Source organism: Carcharodon carcharias, chromosome 7, assembly GCF_017639515.1.
Source record: "Carcharodon carcharias isolate sCarCar2 chromosome 7, sCarCar2.pri, whole genome shotgun sequence".
Classification (NCBI taxonomy): Eukaryota; Metazoa; Chordata; class Chondrichthyes; order Lamniformes; family Lamnidae; genus Carcharodon; species Carcharodon carcharias.
This window is the reverse complement of record NC_054473.1, coordinates 110,509,107-110,532,003: the sequence shown is the minus strand read 5'-3', so window position 1 is coordinate 110,532,003 and position 22,897 is coordinate 110,509,107. Positions and strand designations below refer to the sequence as shown.

The following is a 22,897-nucleotide window of genomic DNA, read 5'->3' as shown; positions in this document are numbered from 1 at the left end:
AAACCCATCAGGTTCCCTAACGCCCTTTAGGGAAGGAAATCTGCCATCCTTACCTGGTCTGGCCTACATGTGACTTCAGACCCACAACAGTGTGGCTGACTCTTAACAGCCCTCTGAAATGGCTGAGCAAGCCACTCAGTTCAAGGGCAAATAGGGATGGGCAACAAATGCTGGCCTTGTCCACATCCCATGAAAGAATTAATAAAGGATTCATGGGGAAATGTCTTCACTCAGACGGTGCGGAGGATCTGAAACTCTGCCTGAGAGGATGGTAGCGGCAGAAGCCTTCATCACATTTAAAAAGTACTTGGGTATGAATTTCAAGTGCTATAATCTACAAGGCTGTGGAGCAGGAGTTGGGAAGCTGGGATTAGGCTGCGTGGCTGCTTGTCAGCTTGTTGAGGATGGGTTGAATGGCCTCCTACAATGATCCTATGAAGTCTAGTCAGTACACAATGGAGATTTAGCTGCACCCTTCAGTTAGAAAAGGTGAGATTTCCACAAATAGATTCACGAAGGAACAAAAATTGAAAAAAATAAGTTATCATGGGATCTCTACTCTTCACCAACCCATTTCCCCACTTTTACTGCTGTTGCTAGACAGTGACATGCTGAGATACAGTCCCAAGTGTACTGATGGAAGGGGTTGGCAGGGGGTGGGGGCATTTGAAAGCTGTACTAAATGACTGCTCTACCATAAGCAGAATCATAAGCTCACATCTATATACACACATTACATCTGGCCATGAAAAAAAATGTAACAATGGTCATTATTACATTGCTGCTTGTGGGATCATGCTGTGCACAAATTGGCTGCCATGTTTCCTACAACGCAAAAGTGACTAGACTTGAAAAAAGTATTTCATTGGCTGTAAAGCACATAGGGGCACCTAGAGGTCGTGAAAGGCGATATCAATGCTTGTTTTTTTTTGCCTTCTTTCAATGTTGGCTAACTTCCCAGACTCTCTTAATCTTTGTATCATTGATATTTGAAGAGGCTTCAAACCATCCACTGACTGTTACGCTTGGTGCTTTCCTCATGCAAGAGTTGAAGTGGCACCAAACCTCTAACCTCCTATAATTTCTATGAATTATAACATACTTTCCAAATATAGTCATTGTAGCTAAGGAGTCCAACACTAAATCCAGGGACCCCATAGGAGAATTTGGACCTAGCTCCAGGGCTCAGCTAGCAGTACAATAGAGAAGACCTAAGTTATGTTTGTTGTATTTTTAGGTGCTTGGTTGATTAGAAAGTGCTCTATATCTCTGCTTCTACACAGCAGCATTTGCCATGGAATTTAGTCCATTCCCGAACAGTGCATCGCTGGATGATAAGGAGCAGGCAGTTAAGAGTTACTTGGCTCTGTACAGCATTGGCATGCAGATGTGGCCAGGGCGATGTACAGTATTACAACGCTGTGCCTCAGTATTTTTGATTCCAATGACGAAGAGTTGCAGGGAACAAGGGGAGCCCTTAATCTGGAACTGAACCCAAGTGTACCATTTCCAGGTTACTACAGTGCCTTCTGAAAGTGGTTGCTGCCTAGGTCCTTAAGTTTCATTTACAGTCAACCATTTTGGCCTCTCCCCATCTCCTCTCTGGAGGCACGGCCTAACATCTGTTGTTAATATTCTTGTCTGTTTTTATGCAACTTACTGGGGGAGGGTTGAAATTCATCTTATTGGCACTTGGGTTATATCAGAAAAGAAACATTAGAACAATAATTCACATTGAAAATTTAATTTACAAAAATAGGGAAATTTAGACCTTCCATCTCTGCCCGTGGAATGGCAGTTTTGTTGACCTTGACATATCAATAGAATATGATGGAGGTACAAAGATTTCAGAGACAGGGCTGATAGATAGATACGGCTGAATTTTACATATCCCCAGTGACTGTTTCCTGTGGCTTGAGGGTTTGGGGGGGGGGGGGGGGCGCCGTGGCCACGAAGGGGGAAAGGGGCCACATAAACTAGGGTTGGTGTCCATCCAACAACCCCCACCCCCCTCCCTAGCTCCCCCTCCACCAGTATTATTCAGCCCATAGTGGCTGAGTTTACTCTCTGGCCCTTATCAATGTTCTCATGTTTGCCAAGAGTTCCTGCTGTTATGCAGCTAGCTGCATGTGACAGTTTTGGTTGACTTATTAAAAAAAGGATCTGGCCAATGCAGAATGACCGGGTACAGACTAGATGGAGACATGCCCAATGCTGTAAGGAACCTCCAAAATGCCTGCGTGGGAATTCATCACTTCACAATAAGCTTGTATGTTTGGCCAAACGGCTTTCTACGGGCCTCGGAGATAGTGTCAACCAACCAGCCAGCCTCTCTAAGTATGATGCAGAGCTGACCTATTCCCCACTTTCAAAGTTGCAACAGGCTGATTTGGACACAGAATTCCCTATTCCTGAAGTAACAGATCAGCTGGTACAAGGATTTGAAATAAGCTGCTATCGGTACCAAAAACATGTTCAGGAGAGAATCTTCAGCGCTTGAATCAATTCTCCCTCCACTTGTGAAGCTGGTGATTTTACAGTAGCTCCACACTACATAACAGTATATACACAACATAAGATAGTCCACAAAAGAAATTCAATAGGAAATTCAACAGAACCTACTTTACCCGGAGAGTGGTGAAAATGTGGAACTCGCTACCACAGGAAGTGGTTGAAGTGAATAATATAGATACATTTCAGGGGAAACTAGGCAAGCAAAAGGGAATGGAGGGTTACAATGATAGATTTAATTGTGGAAAGATGGGAGGAGGCTCGAGTGGAGCATAAACACCAGCATGGACTGGTTGAGCCGAATGGCCAGTTTCTGACTGTATAATCTGGTGTATCTCTTCTGGCTGACCAACCTTCAAGTGTAAGGCTGGACAATGAGTCCAGGCTTTCTACAAAAGAGCTGAGATCTAACGAGCAGTTATGGTGGTGAAACTGGCCTTTGGGGTGGGAGCATGAAACTGGCAAAAGTGAATCGGAAATGTTTTTTCATACCCTGTCTGGTCTTCTTTTTGGTTGACTTTAATGGGCAAGGTGGTAAAGTGAAGTGTAAAACAGGCTGCCAATACTCGAATGCACATTTTAACAAGTCAACCTCACCCTACCCTGTGATTACCAAAATTAACAGGAACATGAAACGCAGAGTTATCTAACCCAACCAGCCTGTGCTCTCTCTAGGCCAGTATCTATTATTTAAAGCTAACTCATTTTTTCTCAATTAAGTTCAATAGCCCAATTTAGGAGGAAAAAGATAATTAAGGCGAGTCTGAAACATAAGGGACCAGGGTTGTTATAATCCGTACAATGTGAACAAATCAGGAGTATAATTTCAAAATGAAGCCAGAAATGAAGCACAAAGCAGGTCTTTATTTCTAATTTGATTGTGGGATGTAGCTGATGGCACTCCAACCCTAAGATGACTGTGGTGCACCTTTCCCTTGAGCTGCTACAGTCCGTCTGTGCTCCCACAGCGGTGTTGGTTAAGGAAGTCTAGGACACTGAACCAGTGACGATGATGGAACAGGTCCTCATGAGAATAATGTGAGCCTTGGAGGCAATGGTCTTCCCTGAACAGTGCTACACGTCTTTTTCTGTGTTGGGGGTTGTAAAGGAACCAGTTTTATAGTTACGTGTCAAACATCGTTTGGATTGGACACATTCAGCAGATGGACTACACGGTTCAAAGAATTTAGGGTTCCACCCTATGTCAACGCCTTCCACCAACTCGTTCCAAAATCCTTGTGGAAGTTGGGAGCATGTTGAGACACCTTGGATGATGAACCACAAGCATTGACTGTCACCGAATTCCATCACTAATTACAGTCAACTTTGCACACCAGAGCCTTGAGCACAAAATTCAAGGCTAACACCCGAGTGCACTACTGAGGGAGTGCTGCAGTGCTGGAAGTGCCTTCTTCCAGGTGAGACATTAAACCGAGGTCCCTTCTTCCCTCTCCGGTGGATGTCAAACTTCCCATGGCACTATTGGATGAAGAGCAGGAAAGCTGTGTTCTGGCCAATATTTATTCCTCAATCAACCTCACAAAAATATTACCTGGTTGTTACCACACATGTCTGTGGGAACAATTTGGCTGCTGTGTTTCCCATGTTACAAGAGTGACTACACTTCAGAAGTCTTTCATTGGCTGTAAACTACTTTGTGGCATTCTGAGATGGTGAAAGACACTATATAAATGTAAGTTTTTTGACAGAATTTCAGAACAGGAAAAGTTCATAAAACCCAGCAAATCCAGTCCAGCTACCTGCCATCTTGTCACTCTCTTCTCTCTACAAATTCTCTCATCCCAAAGTCTTGACCCCCCCATCCCTGCTTCTGAAACATCCTTCTAGCCTGACAACCCTCAGAGATCTCTGCATTCCTACAATTCTGACCTCTGGTGCATTCCCGCTTTCCTTCAATCCACTGTTCGTGGCCATGCCTTCAGCTTCCTGGGCCCTATGCGCTTGAATTCGCTCTCTAACCTCTCCACCTCTCTCCTCCTTTAAACCACTCCTTAAAATCTACACCACTTTGTCCGAGCTTTTTGATCACCTGTTCCCATACCTTTTTTTAAAATTCTTTCACTAAATGTGGGCATCACTGGCTAGGCCAGCATTTCTATTGCCCATCCTCGAGAAGATGGTGGTGACTGCCTTCTTGAACCGCTACAGTCCATGTGATGTTAGATACACCCACAGTGCCATGGGGGGTGGGGGGCATGGAGTTCCAGGATTTTGACCCAGTGATAGTGAAGGAACTGCAAGATCTCCTTCTGATGAATCAACCCTAAACGTTGACTGCTTCTCTACAGGTGCTGCTTGATCAACTGAGTGTCTTTCCAGCACTTCCTGTTTTTATTTTTAATATCTCCTTTTAAGGTTTGGTGCCAAGTTTTGTTGGGCCACACTGATGTGAAACAAAAACTCAGGTGAAAGGCCATTAACTCTGTTTCTCACTCCACTGATGCTGCAGGCCTGCTGAGTATTTCCAGCATCTTCTGTTTCTTTTCCAGGTTTCCAGCATCTGCAGTAGTTTGCTTTTGCACTGCTGTGAAGCACCTGGAGATGTCTTACCATGTTAAAGGTGCTATAGAAATGCAGGCTGTTGCCATTCCCCAGGGTTCCCATTTATGAGGGCAGGATAGGATTTTTTTTTTTTTGAGGTGCTTGTTCCAATGATTATTGGGAAAACAGCCGGGTTGGAGTTTGTGCCTCTTAAGGAATCCTCCTACAGTTTTCCAATATTAGCTGCACATAGATACTCCAATGAGTCGAGGTGCAATTTCCCCTATTGTCTATAGTTCAATAGCCATACCTGGTTTCTAATGTTTAAACAAAGCCAGGGGGCTGATATACATGTTAATTGGAGATGGGAGTGGAGAGGGGGACAGAGACAGAGTAGTGTAATCCAGAGGCCCAGGCTAATGATCTGGGGACATGGGCTCAAATCCCACCAAGGCAGCTGGTAGAATTTAAATTCAATTAATAATTCTGAAATAGAAAACTAGTCTCAGTACCATGATGTCCATGACAACTACCAGAGATTGTTGTAAATGGGTCTTTTTCTGGTTGGCAGGATGTAATGAGTGGCGTGTGACAGAGATCAGGGCTGGGGCCTCAACTTTTTACAATTTATATAAATGACTTTGATAAAAAGGCAGATGGTATGGTTGCAGTGGGTCAGCAATCAGAGTGGGGACAGGTGTCGTGTTGGTGGAAATGGCTCCATATAGGGTAGGGGAGAAGCAAAACTGGGAGGTGAGGGGAGTTCAGGGAGAGCTAGAGATGGAGTCTGGGGCCGATGTCATGTGGTCAGAAGATCACGTGATCAAACCTCCAGCATGCCTCCAAGCAGAGTTGGCAACTCTGCGATTTACACCTCCCCCAACAGTAAGGAGATATCGACTCCTTCAACCCATCCCACCTCCAGCACCTTCCCATACAGGCATTGTTGATAAATTTGCCCTCCCGGCAGCATCAGACATGAGATTTGAGTGATAGGCAGATTTAGTGCCCCTTTAAGACAGCTCTGCTGTGATAAATGTCCCACGTGTAACATTTCTACAGGCAAAGAAGCCTCCCCAAGCCAGTTGCTGACATCTGTTTCTTTCCTGGTTTCGTTTTAAAATCACATTCTGACTGGGCTGCTCATAAATTAAGTTCAGAGGGAAGTCGCATTCTACTAGAATGCTGTAATCCAATATTGGGACCTGTGCTCCAGCCAAAACACTGTATCCTTTGACAATGTGCAGAGAGGGGAAGGAGGCTGCTTGCTCTATGAGACATTGTGCAGCATCAGCTGGATAAAGAACAGCTTGCACTTATAAAGGTGCCAGACCGTTTTGCTCAGAAATGCACCACAATGATTTACATACAGTGAATAGCATTGAGTGACTGTGGTTTATGTGGGTAAATGTAGGAGCCATTTGACATCCATAGTATCTAGCTGAACTATCAGCTAATCTCTTCTTGACACAACCTGTCCTCTCAAGCAGCCTGAAACCACAGCCTGCAGTTCAAGCAGCCACCCTACTTCTCATCAACAAGGGCCTGAATTTTACTGCAGGCTTCAGGATCCCACCAGGGCAAGGGTGGGTCCTAAGCCCACACTTGCTGGCAGCAGGATATAAGAAATAGGAGTAGGAGCAGACCATACAGCCCCTCGAATCTGCTCTACCATTCAATAAAATCATGGCTGACCTTCTGGCTTAACTCCACTTTCCCACCCATTCCCCTTTGTCCTAAGCCCACACTTGCTGGCAGCAGGATATAAGAAATAAGAGTAGGAGCAGACCATACAGCCCCTCGAATCTGCTCTACCATTCAATACAATCATGGCTGACCTTCTGGCTTAACTCCACTTTCCCATCCATTCCTCTTTGTTATATTATTCGTAGAGAGCTAGGAACTAATTGTTATAAGAATGTACATCTGGGGTGCCATATTTCACTGCTGCACTAGAGTAATGAGTTAACCAACAATGTATCAGTCCAACAGCCACATGGGCAGCTGAAAGGTGTACACTCAATAGGTCTAAAGCGTGATTATTTCTAGTTTATGGGAACCAGAAGACAGGACATCCCTTATCCCTCGATTCCCTAAGAGGCCAAAAATCTCTCTGGCCCCGATGTTTGCAGAGTCAGCAGGACTCTGGAGCTACTTAAAAATGGTGGATGGGACTCGATTCTGGGATTCCTATCTCCCTTCCTGGCACTTCCCATTTTCACCGGCACAGGATTAGGGTGCAGGTAGCGAGCCCATACCCCACACGCCTGACCCAGCCGACTCCATTGCAGGGTAGGCATTCTCAAGCCCCCGCATATTTTGTGGAGCTGGGCCAGCTTCTCCATGACACATGGTTCATGGTTGTCGTCAACCATAACCTGGAGTCGGGAAACTTTGAAAGGCAAGTTCAAAAGGTCTTACCCATACCCACTCCATGCCAATGCATGGCTCTTCCATACTCGTTCATCCAGTAAACATTATGAACAGGACCAATGAGTCCCGTAGTAACAATGGCATCTATAAATTGCTTACATAAAAAAAATCATAACTCTAAGAAAAACTGATGTTCCTACAACTCTATAAATGTGCTAGTCAAACAGGTCATTAAGATATAAGTGCTTCACACCTCTTAATCTTGTGCAAATGAACATTGAGGCATTGACAAAAGAGATAACAGAAACAGTAAATTACAACCACAGAGATATCAATCAAGCACGCATGCTTGCGAGACCAGGCTGGTAAAAGGATTGACTCTTTGGGAGTCTTGTTCCCACGGTTGCAGAGAACTGTTGATTTTGCTTGATTGGCATCGCTGATGAGACTCCCCACAATATCACAAGCATCCCATCCAATAAGGGATGGCGGGTGTGCTCCCAACACTGGAGGGCCAATGGAAGCCCTCCAGCACTCAGTGATCGGAGATCCTACTGGTCGAGGGGGAAGCCGCCAATGTGAACTCGGAGGGACAAGCAAAGGTAAGTTTATTTTTACTTTTGTAAAAAGCTACAGCTGCCTGGCCACGATCCTGGAGGATTAATCCGGAGGTGGGGTAGCTCCTCCAGGGGACAACCAGCAGGCAGAGCTGTGGTCTTATGTGTCCTGGGACGGGGGTCATGGGGATCCCTCACATGATTCATTTCCCCTTCCCCTACCCCTTCCCTGAGACCACCACATTGACATGGACGTGCTCCATACCAGTGTGGGTTGCCCACATTGTCAACTGGCAATTCAAGTAAGTGATGGAACAGGGCCTTAATAGGTTCATTAATTGAAAATAATCACCCTCAATTGGTACCTGCTGGCAAGCATCAGGCAGTCGATCTGACCTTAAACCACCATAATTGAAAATGGCTCAGGTCTGGATTTTGACCCTTTTAAAAAATCCCAGCCAAGAAAACAATGTTTCAGAGTGGGCCAATGACACTTATGATCTCATCCTTTCAAGGTACCAGTCTTGACAGCTTCTGCTTCTCGAGTTAGTGACTGGTATCAATTAACCTTCCGAGCATTTTGTTCAAGCTGATCGTCACCCTCTCCGGAGAAACATTCCAGATATCCGCCCTGAATTCCCCTTCACAGGCCTGAATCTGGGCCCTCACTCTATCCCAATTAATATGTTACATAACCCTCTCCAAAGTGTCTCAGACAAAGCTAAAGTATTCTAGCTTATTTAGTCATAACTTATCCTTAGCGCATGATCAGACTTAAAAAGAAGCTAACTAATAATGGAAATTTGAGGAGAAAACTATCGAGGGAATCGGTCTTGGAAACCCATAAAATCAAACACAGGAGGAGGCCATTAGTCCCATCATGCCTGTGCCGGCTCTTTGGCAGAGCTATCCAATTAGTTTTATTCCCTTACTCTTTCCCCACAGCCCAGCAAACTTTTCCACTTTGAATACTCAGTTCTCTTTTTCAAGTTAATATTGAACCACTTAGCTGAAAAAGCCAAGTCTTCACTATTTTTTCTGGCAGCACTTTTTTTTATTTGAAAATGAGACCATCTCCCTCTCTCTCATATATACACAGACAACTGCTTGCCTCCACGTTTGCAGACTGACAATGTGGCACTTATTTTCAGTGAGTGTAGCCCAGCATTGGAAGTCCTGCTGTTTCCTGGAAAGTCTCCAGCAGCATCCTCAATTTGGTTTTCAAACACAGCCTTAATGCTAAACGAAGCCATGTCCTGGTTGCTGTGGTTAATCTTCTCGATGATTTGGCTGAAACTCACTGTGCTCCCCTCAGCAATTAAAGGGCACAACATGATCTCTGCTATTAGAAAGAAACTCTTCTTCATTGAGATGAAAATTCCAAATATAGTCTAGGAGATCCCAGCCAGACTCCAAAAGCTGGGGCTGAATTTCGAATTTAGTTCTCCAGTCTAGTTGTGGGATTCCCAAAGTTACAACACGGACCATGTGTTTGGTATTTTTAAAAAATCCCAACTGTGTTTGTCCCTCGTTCTGATGGCGGCCAGGCATTAAACAGATTGAGAAATGTCCAATTTTCTCTTTGTTACGGAGTCGAGAACCTCGATACCATTGGCAAATAATTAAATAGAATTGTAATGGGCTAAAAATTGGTTCACTCTCTTTTTTGGGCGAGGGAAGTCGGGGGTGGGGGGCAGGGAGTGTCATGTTTTGCTATTAACCCCTATCAGACACACTGCATGCTGACTCCTCATTTGCTTGGCCTAAATAGCCAAGTGGTTATGGTACTGGGTTTGTAACCCCAAGATCAAGAGTTCAAATCTCACAATGGCAAACTATGAAACAATGTAACTTCATCTGAAACAGATGGAAACGGGTTTGTACTCGAAAGAGTTACAACAAAAGTCATGGAATGTATCCACTGAGTTCCATGTTAACTCAAAAGAGTATCAAGAGTTCAAATCTCACAATTGCAAACTATGTAACTTCATCTGAAACAGATGAAAACGGGTATGTACTCGAAAGAGTTACAGCACTTGGGCTGCAGAGGAAGAACCACCATCTTCTGAAGGGCAATTAGGGATGGGCGATAAATGCTGGTCTAGGCAGCGAACCCCACAACCCGTGAATTAATATTAAAATCTTCACTTTGGATATGAGTCAGTGACATTCAGCAGTTCCTCACACATCAAGAGTTCAACTCTCACAATGGCAAACTATGAAACAATGTAACTTCATCTGAAACAGATGGAAATGGGTTTGTACTCAAAAGAGCTGACTCCTCATTTGCATGACTGCAGCCTTCAGCTAAATATGACCAGCACTGCTGGCTGAATGCCTCCCTATCAGCAGGGGGCCCAGCAACATTCATGGCTAGCACAACTAGCATCCAGTTAAATCAAACTGTCCCTCTTAAAGGAGAGCTACACAGATTGGAAGGACATTGCTGCTGATGTTTCTACAGGAATTGGCTATAAGAAGTAGCATCCCAAACGGAGTAGCAGGGAGAAAGAAGAGGCTATCAGGCTCTTGGATGTGGCACTCGTGGCTTTTGATACAGGGAAGTCGACAAGTGGAGAAGGGCCATGGGTAGTATTTTTGTTTTTGGATCAAATATGGGTCCCGACCCTGCACCATGTCAGAAGTCATCACTTGACACAATTTTCCAATGGCCAATGATGGATGACAGGCAGCCTCCTGATGCTGGAGGGCCAGTAGGAGATGCTCCAGCACTAAGCGCGCTGCAGGCCACCAATTATGGCACTGCAAGATGAAGGCGCCCTCTTGTTGCATATTTTATATATCTCAGAGCAATGTAGAGGTGATACTAGTTTTTAAGTGTGAAATAGGTTTATTTACAGGTGTTTAAAACATCTCAGCATACAAGCTGCTCGAAGCTTGGCTGCAAGCATCAGTGCAGACATTTTGTGATTGCAGTCTGTTTAATATAAAATAAAAACAGAAAATGCTGGAAAAACTCAGCAGCTCTGGCAGCGTCGGTGGAGAGAGAAACAGGCTTAATGTTTTGAGTTTGTATGACTTCTTCTGAGCTAAGGAGAAGTGGAAATGTGATAGAATTTATACTGTTTAAGAGCGTGAGGGGCAGGTGGAGCAGAATAGAAGGTCAGGGACAGGTGGGAACTCTGGAGAGATTGACAAAGATGTCATGGACACAAGACGAAGCGAGTGTTAAAGACTAAAGAAGGACGTGATAGCAGCATAAAGGTAAGAAAGCAGAACGTGTTAACAGCAGAACAAAGGTCAGTGCTCTGTGAAAGCAAAACATGTAAACAAGTGATAGATGGCCCTGTGGGGGGAGGGAGGGTTGCGGAAAAAGGATAAAAAAATGTTAAATAAAAATAAAAAATAAAAATAAAGATTTAAAAATTGGATTAAAAAGGGGATATAGATGGAGGAGAGTTCATGGTCTGAAGCAGTTGAACTCAATGTTAAGTCTGGAAGGCTGTAAAGTGCCTAGTTGGAAGATGAGGTTCTGTTCCTTCAGTTTGCATTGGGATTCACTGGAACAATGCAGCAGGCCAAGGACGGACATGAGGGCATGAGAGCAGGACGGTGTGTTGAAATGGCAAATGACAGGAAGGTCTGGGTCATGCTTGCAGACTGAGTGAAGGTGTTCCGCAAAGCAGTCACCCAGTCTGCATTTAGTCTCCCCAATGTAGAGATCACCACGTTGGGAGCAGCGATTGCAGTAGACCAAAGTGAAGGAGGTGCAAATGAAGTGCTGCTTCACCTGAAAGGAGTGTTTGGGGCCTTGGACAGGAAGGAGGAGGTAAAGGGGCAGGTATTGCACCTTCTGCAATTGCATGGGAAGGTGCTGTGGGAAGGGGATGAGGTGTTGGGGATGATGGAGGAGTGGACCAGGGTATCTTGGAGGGAACAGTCCCTATGGAATGCTGACGCCGATAGTGAGAGGAAGACGTGTTTGGTGGTGGCATCATGCTTATGTTGGCAAAAATGTTGGAGGATGATCCTTTGATTGGATCATTTTGGATCAATTCCCTTCAAAATCTTGAAATGCTCATTTAGTTTCCTTTGCAGTCTCTTTCTCTCTCTCTCCCCAGCACCCAGCACAACAATACCAACTTGCTTCATCAAGCAACCATAACACAGGCCTCAGACTAAGGCTGAATTTGCATCATTTCTCAGCCCTGCCTCTAGTGCTCAAATAAAAACAAAAAAACTGCGGATGCTGGAAATCCAAAACAAAAACAGAATTACCTGGAAAAACTCAGCAGGTCTGGCAGCATCGGCGGAGAAGAAAAGAGTTGACGTTTCGAGTCCTCAGTTCTGTTGAAGGGTCATGAGGACTCGAAACGTCAACTCTTTTCTTCTCCGCCGATGCTGCCAGACCTGCTGAGTTTTTCCAGGTAATTCTGTTTTTGTTTTAGTGCTCAAATGTCTCTCTTGGTGTCTCGATGAATATTACATCCGGTTCTAGTCGATGTTCAGTCAGCCCAGACAATGTGCAATTAAATCACAACTTCCTCAGTTTTGCCTGTGTGTGGGTCAAGATTCATTCTACCGCAGCATATAAAGTTGTGCAGCAAAATGAAGTGACAGGCTACAGATGTTAATTATTTTGAACGCATTTATTATATGGGTATAGAAGGGTCCAATATTGGAATCCATGTTTGAATAGCCAGCAATGGTTCTGGCGTAGGAAAGCAGTGCATCACAAGGGTGGATGTGTTGACCAACCAATGGTTGGACTGTGGGGGCAAGTCATGTGATGAAACCTCCAGGGACACACTTAATCACAGTTGGCAACCCTATATAAAAAGAGTTGAACCCGTGACCCTCTGACTCAGAGGTGCTACAAATGAACCAATTGCTGCCCTCCTGCAGCTCAAGATACATATTTCAAGGCCCTGCTGGTGGCACAGAACTGTCAGCGGGCAGCTAATAGAAGCACCCAATATCAGAACCCTTGCTTTTGCTGTAGGAGTTTCTCCGGGATATGTATCAGAGGGCTAGCACAGATACGACGAGCCAAAAGGCCTCCGTCCATGCAGTAACCATTCTATGATTCTGTGGTCCTGGACATCCAGCAGCCATGGCCACAACCCACAGCAGCCTTCAAACGTTGCAGTCATCATGGATTCTGCTCAAATTAAAAACACTGAATTCCTCCTGGATTACCAGGCACTGACTTGCTTTCTGTGATCAGATATCACCTGGACAGCAATTAGATGGAAGCCCCTTGTATAGGGTTGCCAACTGTGATTAAATGTATTCCTGGAGGTTTCATCATATGACTTGCCCCCCACGCTCCAGCCATTAGTCAGCCAACACATCCATCCTTGTGACAGTCTGCCTTCCTACACCAATTGGAAAGCAAGATGACTCATTACCCAATTGATGATTATTGATCATCAGTTCAACAGCCTTCTTCTCCCCATTTTCAGTACTTTTATATCTGGTAAGGAGAAATGTTAAAAGAAATGACAAAAAATATATAATTTAATGTTCGTGATTTTTCTCCGGGGCTGTACACAGCAGTGTCCCGGAGATTGATCTTCAATTCCTAGAGACTTCAGGCCAATCCTGAGGGTTGGCAACCCCACCTTTGGATCATGCAGGCCACAGGCCTGTTGAGAATCCTGTGTCCACATGGAGTACCATCTAGTAAGTGCTGTTTATCCAAAGATCCCATCACCCAGTGATAGTTCTGTGCCACCAGCATGGTCTTCACATTGAGGATAGGCTCCATCATGTGTCTCGCACTACCACTGTGCAAAATTAGATAAGTTTCAACCAGGTCTAGCAACTCAAGACTCAGCAACCTTGAGGCGCTGTGGGTCATCAGCAGCAGTAGAATTGTACTTGAACATAATCTGTAACTTCATGGCCCACTCTATCCATATCCCCCACTCTACCATTACCATCAAGCCAGGGAATCAACCCTGCTTCAATAAGGAGTGCAGGAGGGAATGCCAGGCATACCTAACAATGAGGTCTCAACCTGGTGAAGCTACAATACAGGACTACTTGCGTGCCAAACAGAATAAGCAGCAAGTGATGGGCAGAGCTAAGTGATCCCACAACCAACGGATCAGATCTAAGCTCTGCAGTCCTGCCACATCCAGTTGTGAATGGTGGTGGGCAATTAAACAATTCACTGGAGGAGGAGGCTCCACAAATATCCCCATCCTCAGTGATGGAGGAGCCCAGCACATCCGTGCAAAAGATAAGGCTGAAGCATCTGCTACAATCTTCAGCCAGAAGTGACGAGTGGATGATCCATCTTGGCCTCCTCCAGAGGTCCCCAGCATCACAGATGCCAGTCTTCAGCCAATTCGATTCACTCCATGTGTGATATCAAGAAACGGTTGAAGGCACCAGATATTGCAAAGGCTATGGACCCTGACAAAATTCCGGCAACAGTACTGAAGACTTGTGCTCCAGAACTTGCTGCGCCCCTAGCCAAGCTGTTCCAGTACAGCTACAACACTGGTATCTACCTGGCAATGTGTAATTTGCCCAGGTATGTCCTGTACACAAAAAGCAGGATAAATCCAACCTGGCCAAATACCACCCCTCTCGATCATCAGTGAAATGTTGGAAGGTGTCAGCAACAGTGCTATAAAGAGGAACTTACTTAGCAATAACTTGCTCACTGATGCTCAGTTTGGGTTCTGCCAGGGCCACTCAGCTCCTGACCTCATTACAGCCTTGGTTCAAACTTGGACAAAAGAACTGAGCTCCAGAGGTGAGGTGAGAGTGACTGTCCTTGACATCTAGGCCACATTTGATTGACATCAAGGAGCCCAGAAAAACCTGAATCAATGGGAATCAGGGGGAAAACCAGCAGAAATGAAGAAGGTTGTGGTTGCTGGAGGTCAGTTATCTCAGCTCCAGCACATCACTGCAGGAGTTCCTCAGGGCAGTGTCCTAGGCCCAACCATCTTCAGCTGTTTCCATCAATGACCTTCCTTCCATCATAAGGTCAGAAGTGGGGATGTTCACTGATGATTGCACAGTGTTCAGCACCATTCGTGATTCTTCAGATACTGAATCAGTCCCTGTCCAAATGCAGCAAGACCTGGACAATATCCAAGCTTGGGCTGACAAGTGGCAAGTAGCACTCATGCCACACCAAGTGCCAGGCAATGACCATCTCCAACAAGAGAGAATCTAACTAACACCCCTCACATTCAATAGCATTACCATCACTGAATCCCCCACTATCAACATCCTGGGGGTTCTATTGATCAAAAACTGAACTGGACTAGCCATATAAATACTGCAGCTACAAGAGCAAATCAGAGGCTAGGAATCCTGTGGTGAGTAACTCACCTCCTGACTTCCCAAAGCCTGTCCATCATCTACAAGGCACAAGTCAGGAGTGTGATGGAATACTACCCACTTGCCTGGATGAGTGCAGCTCCAACAACACTCAAGAAGCTTGACACCATCCAGGACAAAGCAGTCTGCTTGATTGGCACCACATCCATAAACGTTCACTCCCTCCACCACCGATGCACAGTAGCAGCAGTGTGTACTATCTACAAGATACATTGCAGGAATTCACCAAGGCTCCTTAAACAGCATCTTTCAAACCCACGACCAATACCATTTAGAAGGACAAGGGCAGCAGGTAGATGGGAACACTATCACCTGGAAGTTCCCCTCCAAGCCACACACCATCCTGACTTGGAAATATATCGCTGTTCCTTCACTGTCACTGGGTCAAAATCCTGGAACTGCCTTCCTAACAGCACTGTGGGTGTACCTACACCACATGGACTACAGCGGTTCAAGGAGGTAGCTCACCACTACCTTCAAGGGTAATTAGGAATGGGCAATAAATTCTGGTCTAGCCAGCGAAGCCCACATCCTGCATATGAATAAAAAAAAGTGTCTTAGGATGCTGGCAGACAACAATTGATTCATTTGTAGCACCTGATCAGAAGATCAAAGGTTCCAGCCCCACTCCAGACACTTGAGCACATAATCTAGGCCAACTCTCCAGTGCAGTACTGAGCAAGTGCTGCACTGTCGGAGGTGCTGTCTTTCAGATGAGACATTAAACCGAAGCTCCGTCTGCCCTCTCAGGTGGACATAAAAGATTCCACTGCTCTATTTCAAAAGGGAGCAGGGCAACTCCACCATTGAGTTTGTCCATCTTTATAAAACACAAGGCAAATATCTTGGAACAATTGGACAAGCAGGCACAGTCTCTTCAGCAAGGAAGCGGGTGAGAAAGGCTGCCTATATCCCGGCGTTGAAGCAGCTCTGTTAACGTGGTTCAACGCAGCCCATGCTTTACTGTGTTCTCATTGGGCATTTGATTCTATTGGTTTTGAAATAAACCATGTTTGTAGGCATATTGAGTTACAGAGAGACACATTCATATGGAAATGGGGCCTCCTCTGCTATCACAAAGCTTAGTTTAACACAAATTTGCGGCAGATCACCTGGGATTTGACTCATTAGGATTTTACTGTACTCTATCAATAAACTGTTCATGATTTTGAACACCTTTTATCAACTGGCGTTTCCTGCGTAATATGAGTAACTGCTCTTGAAAAAGTACCTCATTGGCTGTAAAGTGCTTAGGGATGTGCTGAAGTTACGAAAGGCACTATATACATGCAAGTCTTTCTTTGATTTTGTGTCGCCAGGCTCCACTTGTTCCACTGCCAACAAAGCAGTACCAGGCCCAATCTGCAGTGGCACTTATTGTCAGGCAAGTGGTAGTGCTGGCAGTAACAAAACATGGCTCGGGGCATCGTAACTACACAGAGAAGTGGAACCATTCCATGTGCGTTCGAGCTGGGAATGTGACCAGGACAGAGCACCTGAACCTGACCAGACCAACCGTGAACCATGGGCCCAATCTTGTCAATTGCTGGATTCTCCCAATGGAACTCAAGGTCCAAATTTCAAACAGACGATCACTCTTAAAAACAGTATTATTCTCAAAAGTGTTCGTCCCCAATATGTCTCAGACCCTGAGTGTTCTGAATGTGACTGCCCTCTGGTTCACAGTCTGCAGGCAAGGGGGTTGGGGGTGGGGCAGGGGTGACCCTGTTACATTTTGTATGACAAACTGAAAGAATCAGCAATTTACAGATTGTAAACTCCAGGTATGTACCACCCGTGGCAAACACCAGCACACCACAATGCACACCACCCGTGGCGAACACCGCTTCCCCCCTCCCAATGTACAATGCCTGTGGCAAACATCACCACCTCAGTGTACACCATCTGTGGTGAACACTGACCTCACCCCGCCCCCACCTCCCACCCTCCCACCCAATGTGTACTAACAGTGCCGGTCTTATTCTCCCATCCAGCTATATATACTGCCCATCATCCCTCACCCAGCGCAGATTGCCAGTTCCTCCTGCCCCTGGATTGGCTTTTATATTGTCACTGGGTTGGGATTGGATGCTATCCCCTCCAATGAAGGGAGGCAGATTTCTGTAGAGCAGGTGTATGAGCTTGTTAAACTAGGATAATGGGGAAGTCTTGTGGTGCAGTGGGTCGCGACCTTACCTTCGAGCCAGAAGATCTGGGTTCGAGTCCCACTCCAGGACTTGTAGGCTAAGGAAGCTGTGTTCATAACACAGCCAAACAGGCTGAGTGTCAACCTGCAAATCCTTCCAACACAGGCCAATGGCAGGTGGTAAGAGTGGGTGAGATTCCTGGTCATCCATGTGATGGAAAGAAAATTGGAGTCTCTACCATTACTATCCCTAACTCTGGACTACATGTAAACGTGTATGTTGATACAGCAACTCTGACTCCTGGCAGGTGGGTTGGCTGGATGGCCGGCATGGATCAGATTGGCGCCAACAGCATGGAGTTTGATCCCCGTTGTGGCTGGTGTGGATTTGGGACCTGCTTCCTTGCTCTACCCATCTTGGATATTGTGGTGCTGTGGGTTGTACCTAGCCTTAGGCAGAGAACTGAACAAAATAGAAACACGTTTGATATTATTTTGCTCTCCTCACTTTATTTGGTACGTATGCCAAATTACCTCACAGGAACATGATCAGACAAAATCCGGCAGGGAGTTAAAGGAGGAGACCGTGGGTCAGATGACAAAGGTTTGGTCAGAGAGACGGGTTTTAAGGAGGTGAGAGACAGAGGGTTTAGGGAGCGAATTCCGGGGCTTAAGGATCAGGCAGCAGAAGGCATGGATGCCAATAGTAGAGAAATTAAATTGGTGTTTGTTCAAGAGGCCAGAATTAGAGGAACCAGATGACCAGACGTGTTGGAAGATTACAGGGCTGCTGGAGATTACAGAGATAGGGGGGACCACATCATGTAGGAATTGGAAAGGGAGGAGGATACGTTGATGCTGCTTAAGATTTCGACCCTTCACAAAATATTACCAAAGTTGACCCAGGCTTCAAACCAAAACCACTTGCTAATGAGAATTAAATCATATTCACTCACAGATGGCTCCGGTGGAGTGCCTCAGCATGTTCGGTGTCATAAGTGCAATTCCCAGTGGCAGGTTTTGTTACGACATTGTCACCATTTCATTCAATCACTTATGCCAACCTTCTTCCATCTGCAAGAAGACAAATTAGAATAGCAAGTTGAGGTTCATTTAGGACTGCTCCACCTTATAACACTGTGGTCATTAGACCTGGAGAATGGAGAAACTAACCAGAATCCCAGGGCTAAGACAGCACAGTTAGATACAGAGTAAAGCATTGGACTGCCCAATTAAACAGTCCTAAGGCACATACAGCACAGGTTAGATACAGAGCAAAGCTCCCTCTACCCTGTCCCCATCAAACACCCCCAGGACAGGGACAGCACAGTCAGATTCAGAGTAAAGCTCTCGCTACACTGTCCCCATTAAAGGCTCACAGGACAGAGACAGCATGGGGTCAGATCCAGAGTAAAACTCCCTCTACACTGGCCCAACACTCCCAGGACAGGTGTCAAGTGATCGGGAGAAAGTGGTCACAGAACAGAGTCTGTCAAAAGTAGAAAGGTTTGTAATTTAATGCAAGTGAGAATTTGATGTACAGGGAAGGAGGTGCTGCATTTACCTCCAATATTCATCATGGTTTGTGCTACATGACAATATTTGATTCAAACCATCCATAACTTAAACCAGATCAAGTAATTAGTCAGAAAGCTAAAAGCCATAGGCCATGTGGATTAAATACATAGGCTACTTAATTAAATAAATAACACCAAGTTATATAGTGATCACAGTGTAGGTCATACAGCAACTGCAGCACATGGGAGTATGTGGAGGGCATCACAATCCTGGATAAGCACATCTGCACTAAATACCTGCATCTCAAGCAACTTAAGTCAGAGTTGTTGAGCTGGAGTTCAAATGCGGACATTGCAAGGCCATCAGAGAAGGGGAGAGTTACCTGGTCACTTTGATCCAGGAGGCAATCACACCCCTTCCCTTAGGTGATGGTACAGGTCTGGTGGTGGTCATGGATGTTAATGTTACAATCCCGTCAGAATGAAACGCTTGCTCTAATTGAAAGTGAGAACAGCTGTGCTGATTGGGAAAAGGTTAGGGCATTATTCTTAAGTATATATAAGAACAATTTTCCACACGTTTGGGGGGAGAGGGAACTTTGTAGCTGTGTTCTCTGGGTTATGTGAATGAACCCATGTTAAGGGAAGCTGACTCCTTTGCCCAGTGAATGAGCAGTGATTTATAACAAGGGACAAGAGTGTGACAGAGTCAGGCAGGTAAGTGCAATCAAGGTGCAGTGCTGGAGGAACCTCAGCTTTTGCCCCTATCAGCAGGTACAAGGTCCTGGCTGCCTTTGTGGATGGAAAAGAAGAACTTGGAGTTGGAGCAGGATTATTCAGTTGCCGTGGTCTGTGTGGGAACCATAAATTGAACAAGACATGAGATTCTGCAGGTGGAGTTTGAGCAGCTATGGTCAAATTAAAAAGCAGGATCACAAAAGGCAATCAACTCTGGATTACTACGTAAACCATGTGCAAATTGGCGCTGGGTAAATAACATCAGAGAGTTGAATATATCACTAAAAAAATTTAAGCAACAGGTGAAGCTAGCTATTTCACCCTGCTATGCAGCAGCAACACGAGTGGTATTCACCACTAACAGGATGCTGCCATCAAACCAAAAAGATGCATATGAATATCAGTGCCAGCATGATGCTAGATATGTAGGTCAGGAGAGGACGATGATAGGCCTAGCTGAGAACGATCATGCCTTTGGAGCAGGAGCCTCAGAGATTGTTGGAGAACAGAGAGGATGCTCCATTCCAATGGTGAGGTTGGACTAGCCAGCCAGCAGTGTGAGTATGCTCTGGCTGGAATATTTGGCAGAAGTGCAGTGGAGTGTTATGTGATAGAAAAGTATCACTGAACTTAAAAGAAGAATCTACAAGACATTTGAGAGACCAGCCTTCTTATGTAGTGTAGAAATCTGGGCAACATCAAGAAGGGATGAACAACAACTGGATACTAATGAAATGCAGACGCTGAGATGGATGTGTAGAGTAACGAGAAAGGACAAAGATCAGGAACCAGTATATCAGGGATCAGTGAAGCTTGTGAGAGAATTGAAGCCAAGAAAAGATTGAAATTGTATGGTCATCTGTTGTAGAGAGTGTCATGAAGCTATTAATGTATATAATAATATTGGAAAATAATTTTCTTTTAAAATAGAGCTTTAGTCTGTGGGTATGTCTTAATTGGAATAAAGCCAGCTATCTGGGTGCTTTGATGTGTACTCATTTTAATATGTAAGAGAGATAGCGTGCATTTGCATTTTTCGAATAGAGCATTCAAGAAGTGGGGTGATAAATGACACCTAGCTAGCAGGGACCAAGCAATATGTTTATATTAATAAAATTGGTGCTAAGAAAGGGGTTTTATTGTTAGAGAGATTTAGTTTAGAGGCTGGTGATACAATGAGAATTTAGATTCAATGGGCTGTGCTAGGTATAACTTCAGCAGTTTTGTGTGCGCAGAGCAGAGGCAATGCGAGATCAAAAGCAGCTGTAAGCCTCCACTGTCCCCACAGGAACAAAAATGAAAAGAACCTCATTTTGAAAATGCTTTGCCTGGTGTCTGATTATGTCTATGGGTTGCTGTTGCCTTCATGGAGATTAGTTTGGGAATTTAAGTTATGATTGTAGTAATTTGTAGCCATGTGTATATAATTAACTTGTGTAAATTAATAAAATGTTTCATTTAGCTTAATATAAAACCTCTTGAGAATTGGTGGTCTGATTTCTGAATTTAGAGTTGTATCTCAAATATAACACTTAAAATGATAGGTTATGACAGTTGTTTAAAGTTTCCCTCTGGGATTTTCTTAAATAACTCAGCTTTACCAACTGCTCAAACATAACTATTGGGGGCTCTTGCTGGGATAAATTATATTTCTAATTCCTCGATTGGTTAGGAATTGGTAAATCTTAAGGTTATGAGTACCAGAGGCACTTTGAATTCAGGAGTTGGTGAGGTATTTTAGAAGTAGTGAGACTGCAAGATGGCTTTGGCAATTGCTAAGACTTGTCTGGGAGTAGAAGAGATAACTCTGATTGGGTTGGAGAAAATAACCAAAATTAAGTTAACAGAGTTAGCAGATAAGTTAAAATTGGGGTTACCTTCAGGGACTAGGAAATCAGATATAGTTAAAAGTATAGCACAGCATCTACAGTTGGAAGTGAAACCTGACACTAGTGAGTCGCAGTTGGAGGTAGTGAGACCTCAGTTGCAAATAAAAAAGCTTGAATTAGAAGCAAAGGATAGAGAAATGGCTTTTAAAAGGGAATTAGAAATTGCAATGGTGAAGAAGGAGAAAAGGGAAAGAGAGAATTTCAACTGAAAATGTTGGCAGTTAGAAAAGAGATGTCAGTGGGTGAGGAAGGATTTATCTCCAGAGTAGAACCCAATGCGGATATGTTTAAATTTGTATAAGCTCTTCCAAAGTTTGAGGAAAAAGATGTTGAAGCATTCTTTATTTCATTTGAGAAGTTAGCTAAACAGATGAAATGGCCACAGGAAAACTGGGCGTTATTATTACAGTCTAAGTTTTTGGTAGAGCACTTGAGATATATGCTATCAGAAGAAATCTTGGTGAATTATGATGTGGTGCAAAAGGCTATCTTTAGTGCATATGAGTTGGTTCTTGAAGCAGACAGGCAGAAATTAAGGAATATGAGAAAACAGCCTGGGCAAAATTATATTGAGTTTGAAAGAGAAAACAAAGTAAATATGACCGGTGGATACGGGCATTAAAAATAGAGACAACCTATGCAGCTCTTAGGGAAGTCATTCTTTTGGAAGAATTTAAAGATTCAATCCCTTCGGTAATGAGAACTTATGTGGAGGAATAGAGATTTGATTCTGTAATTCAGAGATAGCTGATGATTATGAGTTAGTTCATAGAGATAAACCTTTATTCGTCACACTTTCAAACCGGAAAAAGATAAAGAGTGGGATGGTAAAAGGAAGGCAGGTAGTCAGGGAAGAGAAGGAGAAGCTGGAAGTCCCCAGGAAGATTTTTCTCAGAATAAAAAGAAAGAAGTGACATTCGAAAATTGAGGTATTTTCATTGTAATACAGTGGGGCACACAAAGTCAGTGCTGGAGATTGCAGGAAAAATCTCTTAGAAATTTTCGGATTGTTCCAAGGGAGTATTGCAGGAGAAGGTAATAATAAGTGGAGTTCATGGAGATGCTAAATCTATTCCATTGTGGAAGGTAAATTTAAAGAGCAAATAGAAGACAGGTGAAGTTATAGTTGGAGTGGTGGAAAAATTGCCCTTTGCAGGGATTCAATTTATTCTGGGTAATGATATAGCTGGATGGCAAATGTGGGTGATGCCTATGGTAGTTGAGCAGCCTGTAGAAGTGTTTTCAACAGAGATGTTACAAAAGGAACACCCTCGATTGCGTTATAATGAGATCAAAGGCTCATCAGGAAGAACAAGATAAACAAGGAGGGCAGGCAGT

General features: G+C 44.4%; 1 protein-coding gene across 2 annotated transcripts in view; it reads right to left on the bottom strand.

Annotated features, from left to right (window-relative positions):
• il34 (interleukin 34) overlaps positions 1–22,897 on the bottom strand; it is a 47,054-nt gene that overhangs the window by 17,226 nt on the left and 6,931 nt on the right. For both annotated transcript variants that reach the window (XM_041192102.1, XM_041192101.1), the window contains exon 2: positions 18,372–18,489. In XM_041192102.1, the coding sequence (XP_041048036.1) occupies positions 18,372–18,411 (40 nt within the window). In that variant the 5' untranslated portion in view covers positions 18,412–18,489. The remainder of the gene's footprint in view (positions 1–18,371; positions 18,490–22,897) is intronic.